The following is a 26,189-nucleotide window of genomic DNA, read 5'->3' as shown; positions in this document are numbered from 1 at the left end:
TGCCTTGTTTCACGTTATTTAGACATTCAATATTTTTCTTCTTTAGACAGGTAACGTGTTGTTTTTCTTTATGTTTATTATTACTTGACTGTTTGTTTTATTTATCTATGTATCGTTATCTATTCTATAAAAAATCAATACAATGATATGTTGTCATAGTTATATAATATACAATTCTATGAAAATATAGCTGTATCATTTTCTTGTCTGTTTATCACTGAGGGCAAACTTCATAATAACAATGTATCATATTTTAAACTATATTTATGTACTTTTCAGTGAGTCACAGTGTATTAGATGATTCACTAATGTCCAGTGAAGTGGCTCATTTGCTAAAATACCATCCTGACTCCTGACACTGTAGTGGACATTATGCATCAAAGTGTCAATGTCACAATCTCACTCTTGTCTACTCCTAGCAGTGTTTTTGTAATTTGACAGATATATCAAAATCATCTAGTCATTCGTTTGCATACAAGCATTGTAACCTACTTTTTTGTTCATATATGTAAATATATATATATTTTTTATTTTTTATTTATATCACAGGTTTTAAGAAGGATGAATCAGATACAGACTCCTCCCATGTGTATGATTCAGCATCCTGGATTAGACCCAGTGTGTTTGAACATCTATTCTCTTCAAAATGCAAGAAACATTTATATGCAGGACTATGGACATCTGCCTATTGGAGGCAGTGAAAGGCAAGTTTTATTCAGCAACTGTAAACACTAATTGAATAAAGATTATTGGCATTGCCAACCTTATTCAACACAACAATAGGAAAACTAAGATGCTTGTTCAGTCTGATCATTGCATGTACACTAATAATTGCAACTTTACTGGTAATCTACAATTGTATTGGATGTAAATAGAATGTTATAGAACACAATAATATTTACAAAAGTTCTTGCAATAAGTACAATTTGAAGAAACAAACACCTGCAATTTAAACGTTGCTTTATTTTTTTTAAAACATGCAAACTTAAATAAAATTTTTTTTAAACATTGTACATCCTATTTACAGTGAATACAGGCACTTATCATATCGGTGCTTTGTGAGTTGGTGCTGGGGACATCTTGGACACAAGATCAGGGTGGTCATTCCTGCATGTGTGGTGCTGCGTATCCGCCGTGAGTTCCCCGATTCAGATGGAGGATATACAGGCTTCAGGGTCCCGCTCGATTGAAGCGTGACACATAGCGGGCTACAACGTCTTCCTTTGCTGGTGCTTCAAATTGAGAGCAGAGTGAGTCTGGCACAGGTATCTGCTTGAGCTGACTGACGAAAGGTTCTGGGTCAGGAAACACCACATCAAAAACCAGGTGCATCAGCTCATCCACATAGTCTGAAGGCAAGAACAGACATTCTTTGGATTAATAAACAAAACAGCCCATTTTTAAATTGTCATCAACATTCACTTTTAATTATTATTATTTTTTTTAATACAGCATCACATGTATATGTAAATGTTATGTTCACAGATTAAGGTCAGATAGGTTTCAAAAGTCTGTTTATATGGTGTTGTACAAGTCCAAATAATTGTAATTATACATCTGCATTTTATATTGTAATTTATCACATTATTTTTTATATATGTTTGATCAGTGTGCAATAATAAATAATTCATAAGTTAACTTACTGAATGTCGGCTCTTCTTTCAGTGGCTTTACTGTACATGTCCCTTTTCTTCCTTTTGGCCAGTAAAGTTTGAATGAAGGTTTCCCATCAGCCTGCCTTTGTGGACGGTCAGCGTTCTCATTATAGTGCATCGCAGACAGGTAGAGTCTTTGGAAAGAGAAATTCACAAATGTCGTCACTGTGTATTACGGATGTTGGGGCTCGATATTGAACATTTTCACAAACATTAAGACCCATTATTATTTACCTGCATAGCATTCCCAAGAATGGAAATGCCACACTTTTTGGAACAAATCGAATGACCACTGAGTGAAAAGCCTCCAGCGATGACGTTTGGTGATGGGGGCTTAGCTTTGACACGTCTTTCAGGACTCTCTTGCTTGTAAACAGCTTCTCCAACTTATAATGAACTGGTGTTCCTAATAGTTTGATGAAAAAAAAATATTGGACAACAACTTTATGCAACTTTTTGATTGTGACCTACTTGATGAATATAAAACAATGGTTATAGGTTAAGCTGTGTTCATACTTAGAAACCAATACAGTATAATACCTACGTATAGTTTTTACAATTCAAAATTCACTCGTTTTTATTTTACAACACCACATATGGAAAATTATGTGGTTTTTAATTTATTATTGTTGTTTGTAAAAACAGGACTCCACCAGAAGCTATTTTTAGCTTATAAGAATGGGGATCACATACAAAATACATATATATTTTAAATATAATTGCTGCTTATAATAGAATGAAATATGATGAATTTAATTATCTTTTAGAATTATAGATATTCTATTGCATTTTAATCAGGTATCTGTTTTATCGAATTCATAAATTACAATATTTTGTAGGCCATTTGGATTTGTGTGTTACCAGAATAAAATTACCTGCTTTCAACCATTTCTCCTTGTCCGTCGACACACGTGGAGCATGACGACAGGCTGGGTACAGGGGGTCATCGTGGTTATGGATGTCCTGTAGGTGGTTTATCACAGACAACCACTTGGCGATCCTCTCTGGCCCAGAGGTCGATGAAGCCGCAATCCAGTAGATCTGGTTCTTTATCATCGGCAATCATTTTTTCACCTTTTCACAGTCCTTTGTTTTAGAAATAGCCGTCAATTTTTTGCCCATACCTACAAAAACATTGAAAATATAAAATAATGGCCAGGGCAATTAAACATAGGTCAACAATTGCCATAATGAATGAAATAAGTAAATGTCAAACACCTTTCTCAAAGTGCCAGACATCATAGTACTGAGTTATTTTGGCATCAGTGAGGAATTTCTGGATCTGGGGGAGCCGATCCGATACGATGCAGTCCAACTTAATTCCAGACTCTGTGATGACTGCAAGGCTCCTCTTCAAACCTTCCTTTTCCATGTTCACGCTACCTCCAACCTCGTTGCTCTATTAAGAAATATGTATATGAGTGGATTACATTTAATACATTAAGGCTAATACAGCAAAGGCATCTCATAATTTATGTGATTTAGTCAGTTACCTGGACTAGCTGGATGTCGATGACTGTGTTTTTGTTCAAGTCCATCATGGTGTAGCTTCCAAACTTTGCACTATGTCCTGAACACATAATTGTATAAATGTTATTGATGAAAATAATGCAAAAAAAGTGCATTAATCCACTATTTTCCTGTATAAAGATTTTCAAAAATAAAAACAATTGCCTGGTGAATCAGCCCTCATATCGCCACCAAGAATAGCACTCCCGTCTGTACTCAGCTGTTGCAAGACGGCTGCCTGATCATTCTTCCACTTGTGAAGCACAGCGGGCTCGATGAAGTTGCGGCAATGTCTTCGGAACTGTCTGTAGCTGTGCATCTGCAACTGCATGGCCTTGAAGACCTGTCATGAAAAAAACAAAACAAATCACATTTAATGGGTTTACATGTTGATAAACATATTTTATTAACATTGCATATGTAGAAGAAAATTGTGGTGAGTCTAAATCTTATACCAAGCAGTGTTGCTATTTGGGTTTTACATGAAAAGACAAAAATCCAGAAATGGTGGTGTATCACTTTAAACAAACTTCCTTTTGACAGGGCTGACTCAACTTTAGTCCACCAGGTAGACAATCCCACAGACTTTTGAAGTGTTGCTGCTATATAACAGTAAATACAAAATGATTTGGTCATGAGGAGACTACTGGAGAGCTTCGGAAAGACCAATTGAAACCAAATAAGGCGTGTTGCTGCTGTTAATAACCAAATATATAAAGGATAGTGTGCGTTGAGGACTAAGGGGGTATTAATCACTGCACTATGCAACATCAAGTAGATGAGCCCCCAACCTCAGCCATTTAATGAAGAGCATTCCATTACCACAATTAATGGTTTTTGAAGCTATGATAACAATATTAGACAAACTCCTTGGACATACCTTCTGTATATTGAAGAAAGAAGCACCAGACACGTAGATGGCTGTAGAAAGCTGTAAATTTCCCGCTGGTGTGGAGTTTCCAATAACTGGCTGACTCTTCCACCGTCGTTGGTACTGGCAATGTGGACATCTCTGCCAAACTTCCATGAATGTACCTCTCAGTCTTGTCTTGACCTCACAAACTTTTGTACACACTGGGCACTTCTCAAAAAGCTCCATGAGGCATTCTTCAAAGACCAACAGCTTTCTCATTTTGGGAATGGCCGATGACTGTTCAGGAAGGGGAATGGTGTCTTCCCTACATTGACAAAAGTGAAAACAGTCACATGCAAGTACAATGTATAAATGCAGGTTTAGATATATAGGTCCAAGTCAATTGAAAAGGGAATACCAAACATTAAAAATTTTAGCAGTTCTTAGCATACAGACAAATGTCCCTGGTTTATAATCAAATACATCAGTACTCACATAAGGATTAACATGATATATAATTAAAAACAGTTAGTGAAATAGGATAAAAACATGTTGAATAGTAATCAGGCAATTTTTCTTAAATCAGAATAACTTACAATGTTTCCATTGACTGACTAAACACATTAACTGAATTTGCGGGGTTATACGTGGAGTCATCTGCTTCTGGTGCCACAAAAGAGGAGCTAGCCTCTGCAGTACTGGCCTCATCTTCATCCTCCTCCATGAGACGAGGCCTCTTTATACGTGGCTTTATTGGTGTTGAGGACCATGGATGGACAGGATGTAATGTAGATGGTGATGTGCAGATGCCTACATCAGTAGTGGTCTTGACTTTTGTCTGGGTTCCTTTTATGCAGAGAAACAGATAGACATGACAACACAATCAAAAAAAAAATTTTCTTGCATGAATAATGTGACACTCTTTGTCATTTTTTAGTTAAAAAAAAAAATTAAAGTCTACATACCTTCACTTCGGAAGTGTGGTTGCAAAGTTTTAAAAGACAGTTGCGTTCCAGTTGATGCCAGCACCACGGGTTCAGTCTGGCAGCCAACATCTCTAACGTTTGATGAAACGACAGTACTGGTACCAGACACTGCATGAGATGTGCTAGCCTAATAATGGCATAATGAAATAATAAAAAAAAACAATTACAATTAAAAAAAAAAATAAAAAAAATATGAGTGTAATTATTAGGGCTGGGCGATATGGACCAAAAGTCATATCTCGATATATTTAGGCTGAATATCGATATACGAAATATATCCCGATATTTTTTTCAGCAAACTGAGAGCAAATGTTCAGTCAAAGCCAAATATGACATGTTAAAAGTAGTTTTATTGAAACCAGCTATTTCAGTGAACAGTTGCAAAATCAAATGAATAAATAATAAACAGGTTTCTTCACCTTAGGGCTGCATGATTATGACAAAAATCATAATTGCCCATATTGTTATTTGCGATTGATTAATTATGATCATCAAAGTTTAAATTGAATATATATAAACACATTTTGTGTAAACATGTTATAACTTGCCTATATACACACACATATATACATATATACATACTTTTCCCCTTTACTTAACATGAATTGTAAGAATATGACTAATAGTAAAGACTAGTACTAATAAATAAACATTAGGCCTATGCTAAAGCTATTAAATAGCAGTCCCAAACTATTTTTGTTAATACAATGTTGGTATGAGCTGTCACGGGGTGACAAATAAGCCCGGGACTATCCCCGCCAGAGAAATGCCCTTGTTGAGATCTGGGAAGTGAAACACCATTCCAAAGCCAGGGTGAGTGCCTGTCGCTATGGTAACCGAGTGGCGGATTGATAGCAGGTGTGGGTAATTTGCGCTGAGCGTTTGAATGGGGCCACGCTAGCTCATGAGAATATAAAAAGTCAGAGGAAGAGAAAGCATGTGGTTGTTCCTCTCCCGCTTGTGGTGCTTTTGTTCTCGTTTGGATGTGGCTGGCTCCTGTTGGGAAGTGTTCTCTGAAGTGTGTCGTTGAGGGCTCGTTGTGAGGAAAAAGGAACGTCGTGTGTATGAGGAAGTGAAGACGGAGGGAGAGAGGATTTAAAGAGGGAAGTGCATCGTCTGGATGAAAGAGTGAAGATAAGTAACTGATTATTGAATCTCCTACCACACGTTTGATACTGAGATAGATGTGGGTTGAAGTGCTTGGAGTGTACTGTATGGATATCACTGAGTGAATTAAACTGATTCTCTGCCATTCTTATCTCCTCTTTCCGTTCGGATGGTGAAACGAATCCAGTTTATGCCTATGAAGTGTTTAAATTCTCCTTCCTCTCACTGCCGGTCCCTTGCGTTGTGAACCGAGACCCAGGGTGAGTGCTGGCCTTAAAGTATACTTGATGAGTGGATTTGCAGTGTTTGAATTGACGTTCCGTCTCTTCCCCCGTGTGGTATATTGGAGTGGAAATTCCTGTGAGTGTGTGAAGGTCTGTTTTTAAATGCCGTGTGCTCGCCCAAGAGGCAGGCTGGTATATTGTACATCTTCAGAGCTTGGAGAGATCGAGTACGTCCAATTTGCGGGAAGGCTTGGGAAGGACAGCTGGAGTGACGTTTCTGTCTTCCCCACGACACATGTGAGAACATTATATTGCTGTGTGAAGTATTGACTCTGTCTGCCCTAGAGAAAGCCCAGCCCAGTCTGTGACTGTGAGTGTGCTGCAGCCCCGAAGCCCACCTGTATGGAGTGAAGTTCCTGTCTTCCCCACGACACCTGTGAGAACATTATATTGCTGTGTGAAGTTATGATTCTGTCTGTTCCAGAGAAAGCCCAGTTCAGTCTGTGACTGAGTTCACTACAGCTTTGAAGCCCACCTGTACGGTGTGAAGTTCCTGTCTTCCCCACGACACCTGTGAGAACATTATATTGCTGTGTGAAGTATTGACTCTGTCTGCCCTAGAGAAAGCCCAGCTCAGTCTGTGACTGTGAGTTCGCTACAGCCTTGAGGCCCACCTGTATGGAGTGAAGTTCCTGGTTTCTCCGCGACACATGTGAGAACATTATATTGCTGTGTGAAGTATTGACTCTGTCTGCCCTAGAGAAAGCCCAGCCCAGTCTGTGACTGTAAGTGTGCTGCAGCCCCGAAGCCCACCTGTATGGAGTGAAGTTCCTGGTTTCTCCGCGACACCTGTGAGAACATTATATTGCTGTGTGAAGTTATGATTCTGTCTGTTCCAGAGAAAGCCCAGTTCAGTCTGTGACTGAGTTCACTACAGCTTGAAGCCCACTGAGAAAGCCCAGTTCAGTCTGTGACTGTGAGTTCACTACAGCTTTGAAGCCCACCTGTACGGTGTGAAGTTCCTGTCTTCCCCACGACACCCATGAGAACACTATACTGCTGCGTGAAGTTACGACTCTGTCCGTCCTAGAGAAAGCCCAGTTCAGTCTGTGACTGTGAGTTCACTACAGCTTTGAAGCCCACCTGTACGGTGTGGAGTTCCTGTCTTCCTCACGACACCTGTGAGAACATTATATTGCTGTGTGAAGTTATGATTCTGTCCGTCCTAGAGAAAGCCCAGTTCAGTCTGTGACTAAAGCCCAGCTTGGTCTGTGACCGTGAGTTCGCTACAGCCCTGAAGCCATCGGTACGGTGTGAAGTCCCTGTCTTTCTTGCGACACACGTGAGCCATTCTACCTGTGACCGTGAGTCCGCTACAGCCCTGAAGTTCATCTGTAGGGTGCGAAGTACTCACCCGTCCAAGACACCCGTGAGAGTTGTGCACCGCTCCTGAGCTTGCCCCCTCCTGCCCTAGGGGAAGTCTCGTATGGTGTTTACGGAGGACCTGCCGCAGTCTACCTGTCCACTTTTTACCGTTGTAATTGCCCTTGGTGTAGAAGGAGCTCGGTCGACCTACTTACCGTAAGATACTTACCTACACATTATTGACTGCTGTGAACTGTTCCCCACGTGGAAGAGGAGAGGAAGCTTTGATCATCTGCTCATTGGGAAACTCACCTGTTTCACCTCCTCCCATTGTGAACCTGATACCAGCGTGGAAGAAGGAGCTCGGTCAATCTATCTACCGTAAGATACTTACCTGCCCATCATCGACTGCTGTGAACTGTCCCCTACGTGAAAGAGGAGAGGAAGCTTTGACCATCCGCTCATCGGAGAACTCACCTGTCCATTACCCCCCCACCGTGCACCTGATACCAGCCTGGGAGAAGGAACGTCGACAACCTACTTACTGTAAGATACTTACCTGTCCATTATCGACTGCTGGGAACTGTTCCCCTCACGTGCAAGAGGAAAGGAAACTTGGATCATCTACCCACCTGTGAGGAACTCACCTGTCCAATACTTACCTGTCCAGCACTCCTCACTGGGAATTGCCGCCCGTGGGGAAGGGTGTGTCTGCTTGCCCCGCCTGGGATCCTCCCTGGACGAGGGAGAGAAGAAGACTTTTAGATTAGGATTATAAATTATTTTATTCTCAATAAAATTGTTACTTTTATCCTCCGTCTCTGGTCTCGTCTCTGGCACGCTCCTCAAAGTGTTCTTGGTCTAGGGGTGGGTGTAGTCTGGTTCGGCCCATCCCGACCTGTGACATGAGCCACTACAGTCATTTAAAAATACAAAAAATAACACAAAGAAAAATAGTGGCATTTGGGGGTTAACATGGAAACAACAGTTACCATGGCATGGTGAATACACAATACTAACAAGTACTGTTAATGAAACTGCTCCTGTTGAATATAATGAAAATCGTACCTGCTTTACTTTTATTTCGAGTAATTTTCAACGTAACGGCGTTGCATGCTCGTAGTTTCTTTTGCCCTTGATCAGTGAGGCGATACAGCGCGCGGGCGCCTCCGCATTTACGCGTGTATTGAGTGTGCGCTCCGAGCACAGGATAACGGCTGACAGGACAAGAAAGTCAGTTTTTCTGAAGTGAAAGACTTTATTTCAGCGTACACTAATGTCACTGTCTGGTAGTTCCTATTGTACTGGGGTTTCTGAAGTAGTCATAATTCATCTCTCATAACATAACATGCTCTAAACACGCACGCAGAGTGGAAAAGGAAGAGCGGAGGCGCGGGGAGCAGAGCGCAAATTTGAACTATATCGATGCGATATGGTCTAGCAAACAGTTTTAGCCACTGACCATGGACTCCTGTACCATCACTACTGTTGTGTAAAACAAAGTGGAAAGATGTGGATAGCATTCGTAGAGTCCATTCACCGTGTTTATCTCGAAGCTAACGTTACATACAATAGCCGCATTAGCAGTTAGCTGATGTTTGTTAACGTACACACAGTAGAGCAATAAAAACACAGTCTTACCGTTTCAATTTCAGGCAGGTCTCTGATGGTGGGGATGGCACCTTTTCCCAAACGGAGCTTCGAGGCCAACTTCGCCTGATATTGTCCCAAATTACTAAATGAATCCTGTGTAAAATGTTTAGCGCAGACACCAAACGTTAGGCCAGTTGAAAGGGTTGTTGGGACAGCGTCATTAAAAATTAATTTCATCCACTGATCCCTGATAGTTTCGTCCGTTTTGGGTAGAGAAAACACATTAGAATGCTGTTTATGGCAGTCAACCACAGAGCAACGCAGGTGTGCACTTGGTTTCTCCATCTTCCTTCTTCTTCTTCTTCCTTGGGTTTTTAAGGCAGTTGGTATCCAATATGTTACATTACTGCCATCTGCTGTCTATTATCATGTCACTTTTTTATTATATTCTTCTTTCCAGTCCAGTCCTCTTTAAAAAATAAAACAAATATTTCTTTCCTTGCTCACTCTTTCCACATCCTAATATACTTTTTAAATTGTACTGTCCTATACCAATTTCTTGTAAGCTATATTTCAACTCTTGTCTTTCTTTTATAAATTTCCTGCATGACATAAAAATGTGACTAACTGTTTCTTCCTCTTGACATTCATCGCATTGGCCTGTGGGATGTTTTCCTAACATATGAAGAGTTCCACTTAACTTACAATGCCCAATCCTAAGTCTTGTTAGTACCACTTGTTCTGTCCTTCTATTTGACATCTCTCTTATACTGCCTACTTTATTTTGAATCATGTATAGTTGTCTTCCTTTACTTTCATGATCCCATTGATGTTGCCATATTTCCATTATCTTTTTCCACACTAGACTCTTCCCTTCTGATTTTGACAATTTAATTTCAATGTCAACATGCTCTTTTTTTGTTGCCTTTTTTGCCAATTTATCAACTTTCTCATTTCCCTGTATGCCCACATGTGCTGGTATCCACATATATGTTATATTTTTCCCTTGTCTACATACCCTTGTATTTAAAAACAAGATTTCATATAATATTTCTTGATGACTACTAGCTTTTCCAGTCTTCATACTCATAAGAGCTGATACTGAGTCACTGCATACTAGAATGTTAATATCCCTGCATTGTTCAATCCATTCTAATGCAACAAGTATAGCACATAATTCAACTGCATAAACATTTATGCTGTCAGATGTTCTTTTGCTAATTCCTATCTCATATTTAGGGATGTATACCGCAGACCCTGTCGCATCTGTTTGTAGGTCCTTTGACCCATCTGTATAAATCTCCGTATTGTCCTTATACTTGTTCTTATATTTAAAATATTCATTGATTATATCTATATTTCTGTTACAACCTTTAATTACTAAAAGCTCTAGATCAACCTTCGGAATTTCCAATGTCCAAATTGGCTTAACAGGCCATAACACAGTATTAGCAAATCTTTTATTATACACTTCCATTTCTTTTGCAATTAAATCAGCTGTCCAGCCAAAACTTTCTTTCTTTCTTCTCTCCTTTTCCCAACACTTTTGTAATACCTTTTTTGTTGGATGACTATCCTCATGCCCTCGAAGATTTATCCAATAGTTTGCAGTCAGTTGTTTCCGTCGAAGCCACAATGGCATTTCACCTCCCTCCACCTGAAGTGCACATACTGGAGAAGTTTTAATTGCCCCTAAACATATTCTTAAGGCACACGCTTGCACAATGGTTTCTCCATCTTTCTTTGCCGAATGAATATGAGGGGGAGAGGGGTAGGGCGTGGCTTCCTGCTGCGCTGTCCATATATGGCATATCCTCCACCGTCCTGACGTCAAGCCAGGGTAGAAATCCAAAGGTGTGTTGGACATCGGCTGCGGCTGGATGTAACCGATCGGCGAGAGTAGCTGCGTGCAGGCGGGGAGGAGCTGCAAACGGAGACATGAAGTCGGACACTTTCTGGTTCCCGTAGTGACCGCTCACGTGGTGTTTGCATACTTTACCACAGCTGAAGTGAAATAAATGCAATTTTTGCCAAATAATGTTTCAGAGACATTTTCATTCAATACTTTATGTACAGCTTCATGCAACGTCTGTTTGAACAAGAATAAAGTTCAACATAAGTTACTATCAATGAAGTGGAGTCTACGTTTTTTAATCAGTTTTAATTTAATAAACATGACACAATATAACATCGCAACTACATGAAAAGAGTGTTTACTGTTATAAAAAATTGATTTGTGAGCGTTAGAGGAACTAAAGGTGTTCGGATAAACACGAAACACACGTGATCGTTGTCATGCAGTGAATCCGGCCAATCGTGGAACAGCTGTGTCGTCATCAGCCCTCGTGCAGCCGCTCTTGAGAAGCTGCGCTGGCTGAGTTCTCTGGCTACTCTCGAATCACTCTCGCGGTACTTTGATGGCATACGTCACAGTCACGTGGCGTCGGCGCTGGATCAAGTCGGACAAAATTTCTAACCGGCATGCACTGCTTCAAGTCAGCCACCGATCGGTCTGCGCAGAGCTGCATGAAGTCGAACAAGCCTAAAATCTCGTATACATAGTTCCCACAGGCCAATTAATGTCACGTGACCTCCCCGGAGACGCCATCTTTGAGGGCAAAAGCTGCTGTGTTTACAATGTTTTACCATACTGTCTATGAGTTTTACAAGCAAATTTCGAATATTTCTTTCCATTTATAATGTTACGAAAATCATGAAGAGACAAAGTGACAGAGATTATAAAGAGATTCTATTAACACAAGACAGAGAGAGGTACAATGCGAACATTTCAGTCATAAATGGTGTGGATCCGTATGCGCTAACAAAGGAAGCACTGAGCACTGATTATGCAGCTTTGCCTCAGATACAGTATTATCTGCTAGATATAGTATCATTATCTGGTATTGGCTAGGAGTTTTAATACATGTGAGCAATTCCGAGCCTGGAAATATGTGCATGAATATGAATATACACGGTATGAAAATAAATAAAACTCGCGGGCAAATTAATTAATGTAATGCGGAACTACTTTATACGCGGGTTCTTTAGGGACATAATCTGAGATTGCCGTGCTGGAATGTGTGTGTGAGAGTGAGAGAGTCGCGGGCGCGATCGAACAGTGGAAACAATGTTGTTTTTGTATGTTTTTAATATCTCGTCATTTTGTTCATACAGGACATAATTCAAACTGCAAAGTGTTAACTTATATTTGTGTACACTCGCAATAAAAAACAACAAATTCTTGCGTGTTTTGAGGGAGTTTCTTTCCTGTTTATCCTCGCCAGCCATAACCTCCGTCGTTGTTCTGACAAAAGCTTAGTCTTCTCACATTCACAAAGTCTAATGACGGGTATACTGTAAAATCCAAATTTAACTGAACCTCCGACACGATTTAAACATCCATTGACCCAGCAGGAGATCACCATTTTCACTTTTTATCACGAAATTAACTCGCTTCAGCTTCTTCTACTATTGTTCTGCCCACAGAAATGGCGCCGGGTCGGCAAATGCTAAAAAACTAAATTTAACTGAACCTCCGGCACGATTGGAACATCCATTGACCCAGCAGGAGATGACCATTTTCACTTTTTAATCACAAAATTTCCGTTTCAGCTTCTTCTTCTCATGTTCTGCATTGTAAGAATGTTGTGTTCTGCCCTCAGAAATGGCGCCGGGTCGGCAAATGCCCGTATGTTGTGACGTCATGTGGGAACTATGTATTTGAGTGCGCGTGCACGTGGGATATTTTACAAACCCTGAGGTAAACAAACGCTTCACTTTTAAATATCGGCTTCCCGTATAATCGTTAGGCAATCATAACATACATTGATTCTCGTGGAAAAATGCAAAATGTGGGTCATGACACCTTTAAGAGTTGTATGATCATTGTCAGTTTCTGTACATATGAATATGTAACATGTAAATGATGGAATTACTTTATTGCAATTAATAGTTATTATAAAGTCAAACTATATTTAGATTCACATATTAGGCCTATGTGTTGTAGTTATTTGCCTGGGGCCGTATTCACAAAGCATTTTATCTTACCACTAGGAGTACTCCTAAATCGCACTAAAAGATTTTAGCTAGGAGTTTTCTCTTAAAAGTTATTCACAACGTCTTTCAGACCTACTCTTAGTAAAGAAAAATGACAACTCCTAAACTAAGAGCGAGTCTTCGTTGCTATGGATGACTTCATTACTCATGCACGAGCTTGACTGAAGTGACCAGCTTGATTGGCAGATGATTGTAACGCGGTAATGATTCCAAACCCCTCCCCTACGATGATGAGTGACAGGTGAGAGGTCTGAGAATGCGTGCGCTTCACAAGTAGTGCAAAGGACGGAAGATGATGAATAACTGAATAAATAGCCTAAACGAATAAAGAGTAAGGCAAAACAAATAGCCTAGTAGCCTAATGAAACATATGGATTGATGCAATATCTTTGCAACATTATTTAATTAATCTGTCACTATGTGCCTCTGCCTACATTTGCAAAGAGAAGAACATTTTAATTTGATTCACAATGAAACGTTACAATTAGTTTACATGTAATGAGTAGCCTAGTTTTGGTTGTTGTTGGTGGCGTTATTGCATCCCTAGTTATGCCTACAATGCAAAATTGTTCCCTCGCGATCGGAAGCTCCTGTAGCCGCCGCATACGCATTTCAAAACATCGCGACGTGAAATACCACAAAAAGCGGTTTGTGAATAGGTCTTGTAAGACTGAAAATACTGGTTGAGGCCTGCATGAAGCAAAAGGCCCTGATGGCTAATTAACATTCGACCTCCCCCACACAGCCTGACTTCCTCTCACACACTACTAAGAACAACTCATACAAGAACATGGTTTAATGTGAATGTTTATCATTGACTGTTATGTTTTTGGTAGGGCTGTCCCCGACTATGGATTTTCATAGTCGAATCAGAATCGTCATGTCTTGCCTATAGTCAACTAATAGTCGAATCATGGGGGTGGGGGTGGGGGTGGGGCTGGGGGCGGGGCTTTAACGTTTCAAAGCCGTGATGTACAGAAAATCACACAAAGATATAGAAGAAAATGTATAAAAACATTTTTGATCAATAAAACTAAGAAATAACATAAATAACTCCAGAAAGGCCACACTGCAGATTTGCATTTCACATGCAAATCAAATTAAATCGGCTAAATTACCTGTGCGAGCAGGCCAGCCTACAGCACAACATCGATGCACCGAAGAAATAAACAATTAATTTACTAAATTAAATTAGAACAGAATATACCTTTCTAATAAATAAAAATACAAAACGAAATAAATCAGAATCAAGTCACAGGATGAGGAGCAAATGTGTGCAAAATGCCTAAAGTGCAGGGGAACATATATTCAAAACACAAGCCACAAATAGTTAGATTAGATAACCCTGACAGATTAATAAATAAAATAAAAATAAATAAATTATTAAAATAACGATAGTAGCCAGAATTTTCAACTTTGTCTTTTTAACTGCAGAAACAACAATAACTGCTAAACTGGAGAGACAGTCTTTTTAGCTAAAAATGTTCACAGCATCCAAAAATAAAATTAGAACCGGCTGAAAAGTTTTGAAATCACTTGTACCTGATTGAGAGAACAAATCCTGAAAGTCTTTCACTCTGTCTGTGTCCGTTGGAGTCTTTTCAAATTGTGCGCGCGGATAAAATACATTCTAACGTGAAACCCAGTCTATGCGTGAAACATGTTAACGTTGGCCGGCAGAAGTGTGCGATCATGGTTTTCCTGATGCTAAATCCAGCCTTGGAGAATATCCTTTCTAATCGTGTACATCCACACTTTAGATTTTCTTATCCCAGACATTGTTAAAGATTTAAATCCTTGCCGCGAAGACGCTCCTCTGTCGGTCACGGATTGAAAGTGAAACTTAAATCTGTCACGGGGTGTTTGGATTTATTCACGCACGTTAAAAAATATTTATTAAAAGCTTCTTTCTTTGCACATTTTTATATAGGCCTACAGCATTATCATAATAGGCTGAATATTAATGTATTTACATAAAAGCTAGTTCTATGTGAAATCAGACATTGAGCGCCCTCATATAGCCAAAGTGGCATGATCATAACACCTCTGCGAAGATTCGACCGTGAGATCGGTAGTCGAATCAGGCTCCTCCTATCGAAGCATCGAATCTTCGACTATTCGGGGTCACCCCTAGTTTTTGGTGTCATTTGAAATGTCTCAAAGTGAGTGGTACAGATATCTCATATCCAGATAGATAAAATAAAAGGAAATAAGGTTTATAGAAGTTTAGAGAAAACTGGTCCAGATAATGCCATCCCCCTTTTGTTGAATAAGAAGCCATTTTGAGGGTGGCCTCCCCCATCCCCCATGTTACCTGGTCAAGGGGATAAAGGAAGGTGTGCTCCGGGTCTCTGGGCTCTTCTTTGCTGGACAGGAATGGAATAGGTGGTCTCTCTCTCTCTCTCTCTCTCTCTCTCTCTCTCTCTCTCTCTCTGGTACAAGCTGGGTAAGATTATTTGGTGTAACCTAGGGCTGAACAATTTTGGAAAATAATCTAATTGCGATTTAGTTTTACCAATATAGCGATTGCGATTTAATATGAGGTTTTTTTAAGCTCTTTATCTTTTGTATTATTCAACCAAAACAAGCAATAAATCATTGTAAAATAGGGAAGGGAATCTTTAGGCACCTCATGAGCCGATTACATTTTGTTCTTTTATTGATCTTATTAATAAAACTTAAAATATTTAATTACATAATTATAAGTAGGCCTACTTATAATAATTACACATTAAAAAACTAAATTAATACAATTACATGTTAATAATTTTAACAAATATAGGTTCAAAACAAAAAAAACAAAGAGGGGAAAAAAATATTAGAAGCAATAAACAAAGAGTGCTTTCAGGATTTAAGAGTAGGCTATTTCAATGTTTTCATCTCTTTTGCAATTATAAGATGTGGTTTGTCCTGTCTGTTTAATAACTTAAGATATAACTGACTGTGTCTCATTAATTTTGCGTCATAAAAGCATTTTGAGATGCAAGTACATTTAACCACGTAGACGGAGTCACTCACAGCCGCATGCTCAAACGCTCTTCGCAAAGCGCGCGCGAGTATTTGAAATTGAAAGCAGCTTCTGTCGGTGATTTTCATATTTTTAATATATAAGTCAACTGCATTCCAAGACATATGATGCCTTCTAGAGCATTTGTAAGTAAAATACCGGCGGGCGAGACCGCGCACTATAAAAGTAACATCACGTATCTGTGTTTAAAACTAAGCTCAGACATAAATCTGAAATGATCTTAAAGGGACACTAAGTGGGAATTTCTCCCATCTAGTGGTGAAACTGTATTTTGCATTCAAACGAATAATGCTCTCCAGCGCCTCACTTTTCCAAATGCGCGTTGCATCTACGGTTGCCGTTATGTACCAACAAGCTATGACAGGATGTCTTATAATAGCACTTCGAGTTTTCCTTGGTGAACAGGTTTGTTATTTAAAACAAACTGAAACTTGAATCAACGAAAAAAAGAATGTTACAGTATAAATTACTGACTTTGAAAAACATTAACTATGGTAGTTAGCAGTAATGCCGCCTTTATTCGTTATATTTTTTTAAGTACGTGCATTGTTAGATATCATCATCATCCGTGCCTTCTCTAACTTTACTTTACTCAATAGCTGCTATTCATCAAAGAGCCTGTTTAACTTACTATGAATAGAATAGATAAATAGATATAACTATAAATGTTCTACTGTCTATAATAAAGTTCACAACAAAGCAATGAAAAATAAGCTTGTAATTAAGACCGTAACATTGACTTACCTGTCGAGAAGAAAGCAGGCAACTTCAGCATCTCTTTTGAAAGCTTTCTCCTGCAAACTCTATCCCGACAGTAAAGTTGGCAGTAAATTCACAGATTCGAACTTCCCGGGTCAATAACTCGTGAGCTAAACATTGTTTCTGCACAAATAACACCTCTTTTTAATCGTAGTAATGTAGACAATCAGCTACAACCTAATTTTCCTCCAAACGAGCTTTCCCTCGCAGTGGACAAAATACATTGATCTCTATGCGCAAGCGGCAGAGAGACAGATCCGAAGGGACCGTCTGCAAAGTGCAAAACCCGAAAAGCGTTACTACGAAAACAGTCAATAACTTCACTGTCACACACTATAGTGTCATCAAATTCAGTTCACACATCACTGCTGCCCTGATGGTTATACTACAACACTTATTTTGTATAAATATTGTCTTGCATATTTTTTATGATTATTATTTATGAAAAATATTCAATAACTTCACTGTAATTCACTGTAGGCCTATTGTTGGCAAATTCAGTGCACACATCATTGCTGCCCTGATGGTTATACAACAACACTTATTTTGGGAAAAAAATATATTTTAAATTGTATATACAATTGTAAATGTAGAAGTTTTATGATTTTTATCAAAAATATTCAATAACTTCACTGTAATTTACTGTATTGTTGCCAAATTCAGTTCACACATCACTGCTGCCCTGATGTTTATACTACAAACACTTATTTTGGGAAAAATATGTATTTTAAGTTGTATATACAATTGTAAATATGATGTTTTATGATTTTTATGAAAAATATTCAATAACTTCACTGTAATTTACTATATTGTTGCCAGATTCAGTTCACACATCACTGCTGCCCTGATGTTTATACTATAACACTTATTTTGGGAAAAATATATATTTTAAATTGTATATACAATTGTAAATGTAGAATTTTTATGATTTTATGAAAAAAATTCAATAACTTCACTGTAATTTACTGTATTGTTGCCAAATTCAGTTAACGCATCACTGCTGCCATTATGGTTATACTACAACACTTATTTTGGGAAAAATATATATTTTAAATTGTATATACAATTGTAAATGTAGAATTTTTATGATTTTTATGAAAAAAATTCAATAACTTCACTGTAATTTACTGTATTGTTGCCAAATTCAGTTCACGCATCACTGCTGCCCTTATGGTTATGCTACAACACTTATTTGGGGAAAAATAGATATTTTAAATTGTATATACAATTGTAAATGTAGAATTTTTATGATTTTTATGAAAAAAATTCAATAACTTCACTGTAATTTACTGTATTGTTGCCAAATTCAGTGCACACATCATTGCTGCCCTGATGGTTATACTACAACACTTATTTTGGGAAAAATATGTATTTTAAATTGTATACAAATGTAAATGTAGAATTTTTATGATTTTTATGAAAAAAATTCAATAACTTCACTGTAATTTACTGTATTGTTGCCAAATTCAGTTCACACATCACTGCTGCCCTGATGTTTATACTACAAACACTTATTTTGGGAAAAATATGTATTTTAAGTTGTATATACAATTGTAAATATGATGTTTTATGATTTTTATGAAAAATATTCAATAATTTCACTGTAATTTACTATATTGTTGCCAGATTCAGTTCACACATCACTGCTGCCCTGATGTTTATACTATAACACTTATTTTGGGAAAAATATATATTTTAAATTGTATATACAATTGTAAATGTAGAATTTTTATGATTTTATGAAAAAAATTCAATAACTTCACTGTAATTTACTGTATTGTTGCCAAATTCAGTTCACGCATCACTGCTGCCATTATGGTTATGCTACAACACTTATTTTGGGATAAATATATATTTTAAATTGTATATACAATTGTAAATGTAGAATTTTTATGATTTTTATGAAAAAAATTCAATAACTTCACTGTAATTTACTGTATTGTTGCCAAATTCAGTTCACGCATCACTGCTGCCCTTATGGTTATGCTACAACACTTATTTTGGGAAAAATATGTATTTTAAGTTGTATATACAATTGTAAATATATGATTTTTTATGATTTTTATGAAAAATATTCAATAACTTCACTGTAATTTACTGTATTGTTGCCAAATTCAGTGCACACATCATTGCTGCCCTGATGGTTATACTACAACACTTATTTTGGGAAAAATATGTAGTTTAAATTGTATACAATTGTAAATGTAGAATTTTTATGATTTTTATGAAAAAAATTCAATAACTTCACTGTAATTTACTGTATTGTTGCCAAATTCAGTTCACACATCACTGCTGCCCTTATGGTTATGCTACAACACTTATTTTGGGAAAAATATGTATTTTAAGTTGTATATACAATTGTAAATATATGATTTTTTTTTATGATTTGTATGAAAAATATTCAATAACGTCACTGTAATTTACTGTATTGTTGCCAGATTCAGTTCACACATCACTGCTGCCCTGATGTTTATACTACAACACTTATTTTGGGAAAAATATATATTTTAAATTGTATATACAATTGTAAATGTAGAATTTTTATGATTTTTATGAAAAATATTCAATAACTTCACTGTAATTTACTGTATTGTTGCCAAATTCAGTGCACACATCACTGCTGCCCTGATGGTTATACTACAACACTTATTTTGGGAAAAATATGTATTTTAAGTTGTATATACAATTGTAAATATATGATTTTTTTTAATGATTTTTATGAAAAATATTCAATAACTTCACTGTAATTTACTGTATTGTTGCCAAATTCAGTTCACACATCACTGCTGCCCTGATGTTTATACTACAACACTTATTTTGGGAAAAATATATATTTGAAGTTGTATATACAATTGTAAATGTAGAATTTTTATGATTTTTATGGAAAAAATTCAATAACTTCACTGTAATTTACTGTATTGTTGCCAAATTCAGTTCACACATCACTGCTGCCCTTATGGTTGTACTACAACACTTATTTTGGGAAAAAAATTTATTTTAAGATGTATATACAATTGTAAATATATGATTTTTTATGATTTTTATGAAAAATATTCAATAACTTCACTGTAATTTACTGTATTGTTGCCAGATTCAGTTCACACATCACTGCTGTCCTGATGGTTATACTACAACACTTATTTGGGAAAAATATATATTTTAAATTGTATATACAATTGTAAATGTAGAATTTTTATGAAAAAAAATCAATAACTTCACTGTAATTTACTGTATTGTTGCCAAATTCAGTTCACACATCACTGCTGCCCTGATGGTTATACTACAACACTTAATTTGGGAAAAATATGTATTTTAAGTTGTATATACAATTGTAAATAAATGATTTTTTATGATTTTTATGAAAAAATATTCAATAACTTCACTGTAATTTACTGTATTGTTGCCAAATTCAGTTCACACATCACTGCTGCCCTTATGGTTACACTAGAACACTTATTTTGGGAAAAATTGGTATTTTAAGTTGTATATATAATTGTAAATATATGATTTTTTATGATTTTTATGAAAAATATTCAATAACTTCACTGTAATTTACTGTATTGTTGCCAGATTCAGTTCACACATCACTGCTGCCCTGATGTTTATACTACAACACTTATTTTGGGAAAAATATATATTTTAAATTGTATATACAATTGTAAATGTAGAATTTTGATGAATTTTATGAAAAAAATTCAATAACTTCACTGTAATTTACTGTATTGTTGCCAAATTCAGTTCACACATCACTGCTGCCCTTATGGTTATACTACAACACTTATTTTGGGAAAAATATGTATTTTAAGTTGTATATACAATTGTAAATATATGATTTTTTATGATTTTTATGAAAAATATTCAATAATTTCACTGTAATTTACTGTATTGTTGCCTAATTCAGTTCACACATCACTGCTTCCTTGATGGTTATATTACAACACTTTTTGGGGGAAAATATTTTTTTATAATCTTATGATTTTTTTATTATTACAAATATTCAATAACTTTACTTTTACACACTGCATTAATGCCTCATTTTACCCTTATTCACTGTTTGGAGTCAAAATGACCCCATTGGACTTTTCCTTCATTTTTTAACAGTGTTACCTTCATCTCAGGGGCATAAAACTCTGTGACTTTTCCTAAATAATCTATCTAAACATGCACAAAAAACTGGGCTTGATTTGGTTGTTCTAAAGGTGTGTAAAACATTTTTTACCACTTAACGTGTTTGGACATTAATAAACTGCATTTTTTTTTAATGTATTTCAAAATGTTTAAATAAATATTCACAAAATATATATCATAAAGTTGTGAGGAGAAGTTTAAGCATCAAGAAAAATGAAGTGAAAATTAATGAGTCTCTATGGCCCTCTATTGGATACATGTGGTCATTGCAATTTCTTTCTTTAATTATAATTTCTAAAGTTTTTCCACAAACCAGCAGATGTCAGTATTATATTCCTAACACATAGAGCAATGTCCAAAAACTATTTAGATTTAATTAAGATCATCATTTAAGTGATTTTTTTCTTTAAAAAATCTTTTTTCATGAGCCAATGTATGGCCTAGTTATGTAATTGTGCAGTAAATAGTTTAAAAACTTCAAAATTTTCACAAAAACACAGCATAAATGTATAGTTATAAAAAAGATATATAGTTTTCCATATAAAAAATGTATATTTCCTTATGCAATCGCTCTTTAAAAGTTTGGTGACTTATCATTCTGACCCCAAACATCTTAAGTGTTGTCCTTTTTTAAATACATCACTGATGCGCAGTACTTTGTTTGAGACAAAGTTCAAGTTACTGCCTAAACAAATACTTTTTTGTTTTGTTTTTCAAATGCATGATAAAAGAGCCTAATTTTTCAGTAATGTTTATTTATTTTTTATACAAACATGAAAATCTATGAAGACAAAACGTTACATTTTCTTTATTTTTCTACATTTTCCATAATTGTAAAAAAAAAAAAAAAGAAGTGTGCATGCTTGTCTCATGGCTTCTGCCCATAAGCCAATCAAATGATAGTTGCAGAGGGTGACTAAATCAGTAGCCAGTCAGTAGCAACTTTCAATTAATCTCTACCTGTATCACTGCATGCACACATCAAAATTGCTCCTGATTGGCTAGTGAAGTCTGGTAGAGCTAGATTTTTTGTTTTTGTCTGTAAGAACTACTTTCGGAAAAGAATCTTTTCATACATTTTGAATCGTCTGACATTTTTTTCTTCAGTCAAGTTCCATCGTTACATGTAAGTAATATTTTGTTTTTGTAGCCTATAATGTAGTTAGTTGAATGCTTCTTACCTGTTCAGACGGCGTACGGACGTGTTTTGGAGAAAAACATTTATTTCATAATGTGATTTCCCCCCACTTTCAATTATTTTACTTCAATGAAAGGTTAGAATTTTGCAAATTTTTTGAATGAAAGATCTTTTTTTTACAGCCAGTTTTGATCATATTTACCAGGGGTGCCATTAATTGTGGAGGGCACTGTATACCTTGTCTAACCTATCATATATTAAGTTACTAATCAAATTATATACTTAAATCTGGGCTGTCCATCTAATGTTAAGTTAGTAACAAAATAGCAAAATGAACTAAATCAAAAATTAATGCGTTTAACCAATTCTGAGGGAGTGGGGATATTATATTTAAAGGGAAATGATCGATTGTCATTTGCACACTCTTAACAAGTTAATGAAGAGTGATCGACATTTTAATTGACATTGGCACTGGCACTTCGTGAAAAGGAGTACCATGAATTGATTGACATTTCAGCACTTCGTGAACAGGGACAGCGACCTTAGCATAACACGTAAATTCCTGCCGCGCATTTGTTTTGTTGACAAATAAGGGAAAACAAAAAGGAAAAAAAATTGCGAGGCAGTGTCTCGTAAATAGTCATTTCATAAATAACTAATTGTACAATAAAAATAGGAATTTAAAAGGTGTTGACTAGTAAATTTACTAAACATTAATTTACTAAGTGACAAAGTAATTGTCTGGACATTTTAAAGGATAATAAAAAGAGTAAATTTAAAATGATTTAATAAATGAGAAAATTAAAACATCAAAAATAATACAAAAAAGCAAACAAAACCGTTAAAAATGCATGAATGATTAAATAGTGTAATTTAATGTTGAAAATGCATTTTCAAAATATAAATAAATTACTGGATTCTCAAAATGAATCACATTGCTCTACATATTGATAAATACATGTGCATTTATATGTATATAAAAAGGGACATATGATTACCCTATGGATGAACAGTTCCTTGCACAGTTATGATTTATTATTATTACATTTACATTAACTTATTAATAGGCTTTTTTGTGGCATCTAAATGATTCTGTCTGTAACAATAAGGTGATGTATCATACTTTGGGATGTTCTTTCAGCAAATATCAATGCAATTTTAATCATGAAATCATGTTGATTACTTGTGAAAAATCAACATGAATTAATAAAAAAGATATGTAATTAATCTGATGAATGATTTAAATTGATGGACAGGCCTAAATCATTTAAGTTTTTTTTAAAGTGCCTACTGTATCCTTACATACGTGGGCCTACTTGTCTTATTGACAAAATATTTTACTACACAAACTGACTGTATCTTGATGAAAAGATTTGTCTGTTCCCTTTGTCCTAGCTTCGAAAGGCAATTTGAAACAATATGGGTAGAGTTAAAAAAGGACAGAGAGTTCAGAGGAAAAACTTGTGTGCAATGACTGGTGGAATGGATGCTTTGGTCAGAACAATGAAGAGTATTAACATTTCAAAGAGAGATACAAGCTATTCCTCAGAAATCTGGTCTGAACTCTCTCAGACTCTGTTTGGTCAAGATCATAATAAAAACCGTCATTGGCTATGGGTCATGTGGACCACAAATCGAAATGGAGTAAGAGATTTGGTTAGTAACACACAGATGAATGATGCTCAGGTAATGGATAAAAAAACAACTGATTGTAAAACTGAGGAGCCATCAGTATGCAACACAGACAAAACTAATGAAGAGAGATATGTTACAGAAGTATGTACTAAAGACAGTGGGACAGAAGAAGGAAGGAAGGAAGTGGTCACTGATGTTGTTGAAGTATCAGACAGAACTGACACAGAAGATGAACAGGAGAATGTGTCATTGGAGAGTATAGTTCAAGTGGAGGAAGTGGTCACTGATGTTGTTGAAGTATCAGACAGAACTGACACAGAAGATGAACAGGAGAATGTGTCATTGGAGAGTATAGTTCAAGTGGAGGAAGTGGTCACTGATGTTGTTGAAGTATCAGACAGAACTGACACAGAAGATGAACAGGAGAATGTGTCATTGAAGAGTATAGTTCAAGTGGAGGAAGTGGTCACTGATGTTGTTGAAGTATCAGACAGAACTGACACAGAAGATGAACAGGAGAATGTGTCATTGGAGAGTATAGTTCAAGTGGAGGAAGTGGTCACTGATGTTGTTGAAGTATCAGACAGAACTGACACAGAAGATGAACTGGAGAATGTGTCATTGGAGAGTATAGTTCAGGTGAAGGAAGTGGTCACTGATGTTGTTGAAGTATCAGACAAAACTGACACAGAAGATGAACAGGAGAATGTGTCATTGGAGAGCAGAGTCCCATCTGAACGTGGAGAAACAGGGAACAAAAAACAATGGAGAAAGATGACAGTGGTTTCAAAAAGGTTCATAATTACAGTGAACAGAAAGAAATGGCAAACAATTGTTCCACTGCGTGGTTCAACGAAACTGAGACAACCGTGGACCCATATATTCTACAACAGTTTCAGACAGAAAAACCCCTGTTGTACCCTTGCCTTCAAGAGCCAGCATATTAAAACTCCTCACAGCCGGAAAATTAATAGTCCATATTTAAATATTACAGCAGTTTGTACATTTCCTTCCTGCAGTGCAAAATACTTCTTTAAAAAGAAAAAGGAGCCAGTGGGAGACAACCCAGTGAAGATATCTGTGCTACAAAGAGGAAAAATTGCACACAAAAAAAGTGAAAGAAAATTCAGACCAGCATCAAACACAAGAAGAGGGAGAATTGCAAGAGCCCTACACAAAGGAGTTAGCCAATTCTTCTACAGAAAACTAAAACAAACACCTGTTCCTGAACTAATTTCAGGAAACATAACCCGAAGTCTGAACAAAAATGTTCTAAAAGTGATAAGTTCAGAAATTAGAAAGAGTAAAAGAATTCATGACGACATGTTCATTGAGATGTACCTCACTCAAAATATCATGAAGGACTGTGACATCAAATTTCACAAAATGCCTGGGTACATACAGCACTTTCAAGTGGACCCCTTCGGTGTGCACATGTACACTGAAACAGGAGTAAGCATAGTTGTGCAACACCTAAGAAAGAAGACTCCACTGACCTTATACCTAGATGCTACAGGAAATGTTGCATCAAAAGTTCCTGGTCAGACCAAAAGAGTCCTTTACTACTCTCTCACTCTACCTGGATGTGGTCAAAATGCACCTCCCCTCCCCGTCTGTGAAATGCTGACAAATGAACACTCTATACCACCAATCACATTCTGGATGATGCAGTTCCTCCGAAAACTGTCACAGTGTACAAAACTAAGAATTCATCAGATAGAAACAGACTATAGCTGGGCACTACTCCAAAGTGTTCTTCTGGCATTCAACAGGGAGAGCATTGTCAGCTACTTGGACAGGGCTTTTGACATTTGTTCAAAACTGAAGACATGGAAGGATATCGGAGCATTTACAGTGCTACATATATGTTCTGCACATGTGCTCAAAGCTGTCTCTCAGTCATTTGGGAGAAAAACGGCAGACAAAGGTTTGAAGGATTTTGCAACATTTGCATTTGCCAGGTTGCAAAACACTACCTCAATGACCACAGCCCTCAAAATCTTCCACTCACTGTGCACTGTATTAATCGGGAAATACAGCACCAGTACTGTCAGGATTAATCTGAAGGCCATCCAGGACTTAATAAAAGAAGGCAAGATTCCCGACATGGAAGAGACTGACAACTTACAGAACAGCCCCTTAACTCAGGAAGA

At 36.7% G+C, this 26,189-nt stretch overlaps 1 protein-coding gene across 1 annotated transcript; it reads right to left on the bottom strand.

The window, feature by feature from the left end:
- Positions 1-975: 975 nt before the first annotated feature.
- Positions 976-17,164, bottom strand: LOC309494476 (uncharacterized protein). Its single transcript, XM_082163860.1, has 12 exons — positions 17,121-17,164; positions 9,341-9,434; positions 4,983-5,130; positions 4,614-4,707; positions 4,045-4,342; positions 3,330-3,507; positions 3,149-3,225; positions 2,874-3,054; positions 2,531-2,779; positions 1,890-2,061; positions 1,644-1,789; positions 976-1,349 (listed from the first exon to the last, which is right to left on the bottom strand). The coding sequence occupies exons 4-9, from the start codon at positions 4,622-4,624 to the stop codon at positions 2,718-2,720; spliced, it is 807 nt and encodes a 268-aa protein (XP_082019986.1). The 5' UTR covers positions 4,625-4,707; positions 4,983-5,130; positions 9,341-9,434; positions 17,121-17,164; the 3' UTR covers positions 976-1,349; positions 1,644-1,789; positions 1,890-2,061; positions 2,531-2,717.
- Positions 17,165-26,189: the final 9,025 nt, after the last annotated feature.

The sequence above is a fragment of the Leuciscus leuciscus genome (assembly GCF_965113295.1).
Source record: "Leuciscus leuciscus genome assembly, chromosome: 1".
NCBI classification, from domain to species: domain Eukaryota; kingdom Metazoa; phylum Chordata; class Actinopteri; order Cypriniformes; family Leuciscidae; genus Leuciscus; species Leuciscus leuciscus.
The sequence above is the reverse complement of the archived record's forward strand: the minus strand, read 5'-3'. Positions and strand labels throughout refer to the sequence as shown.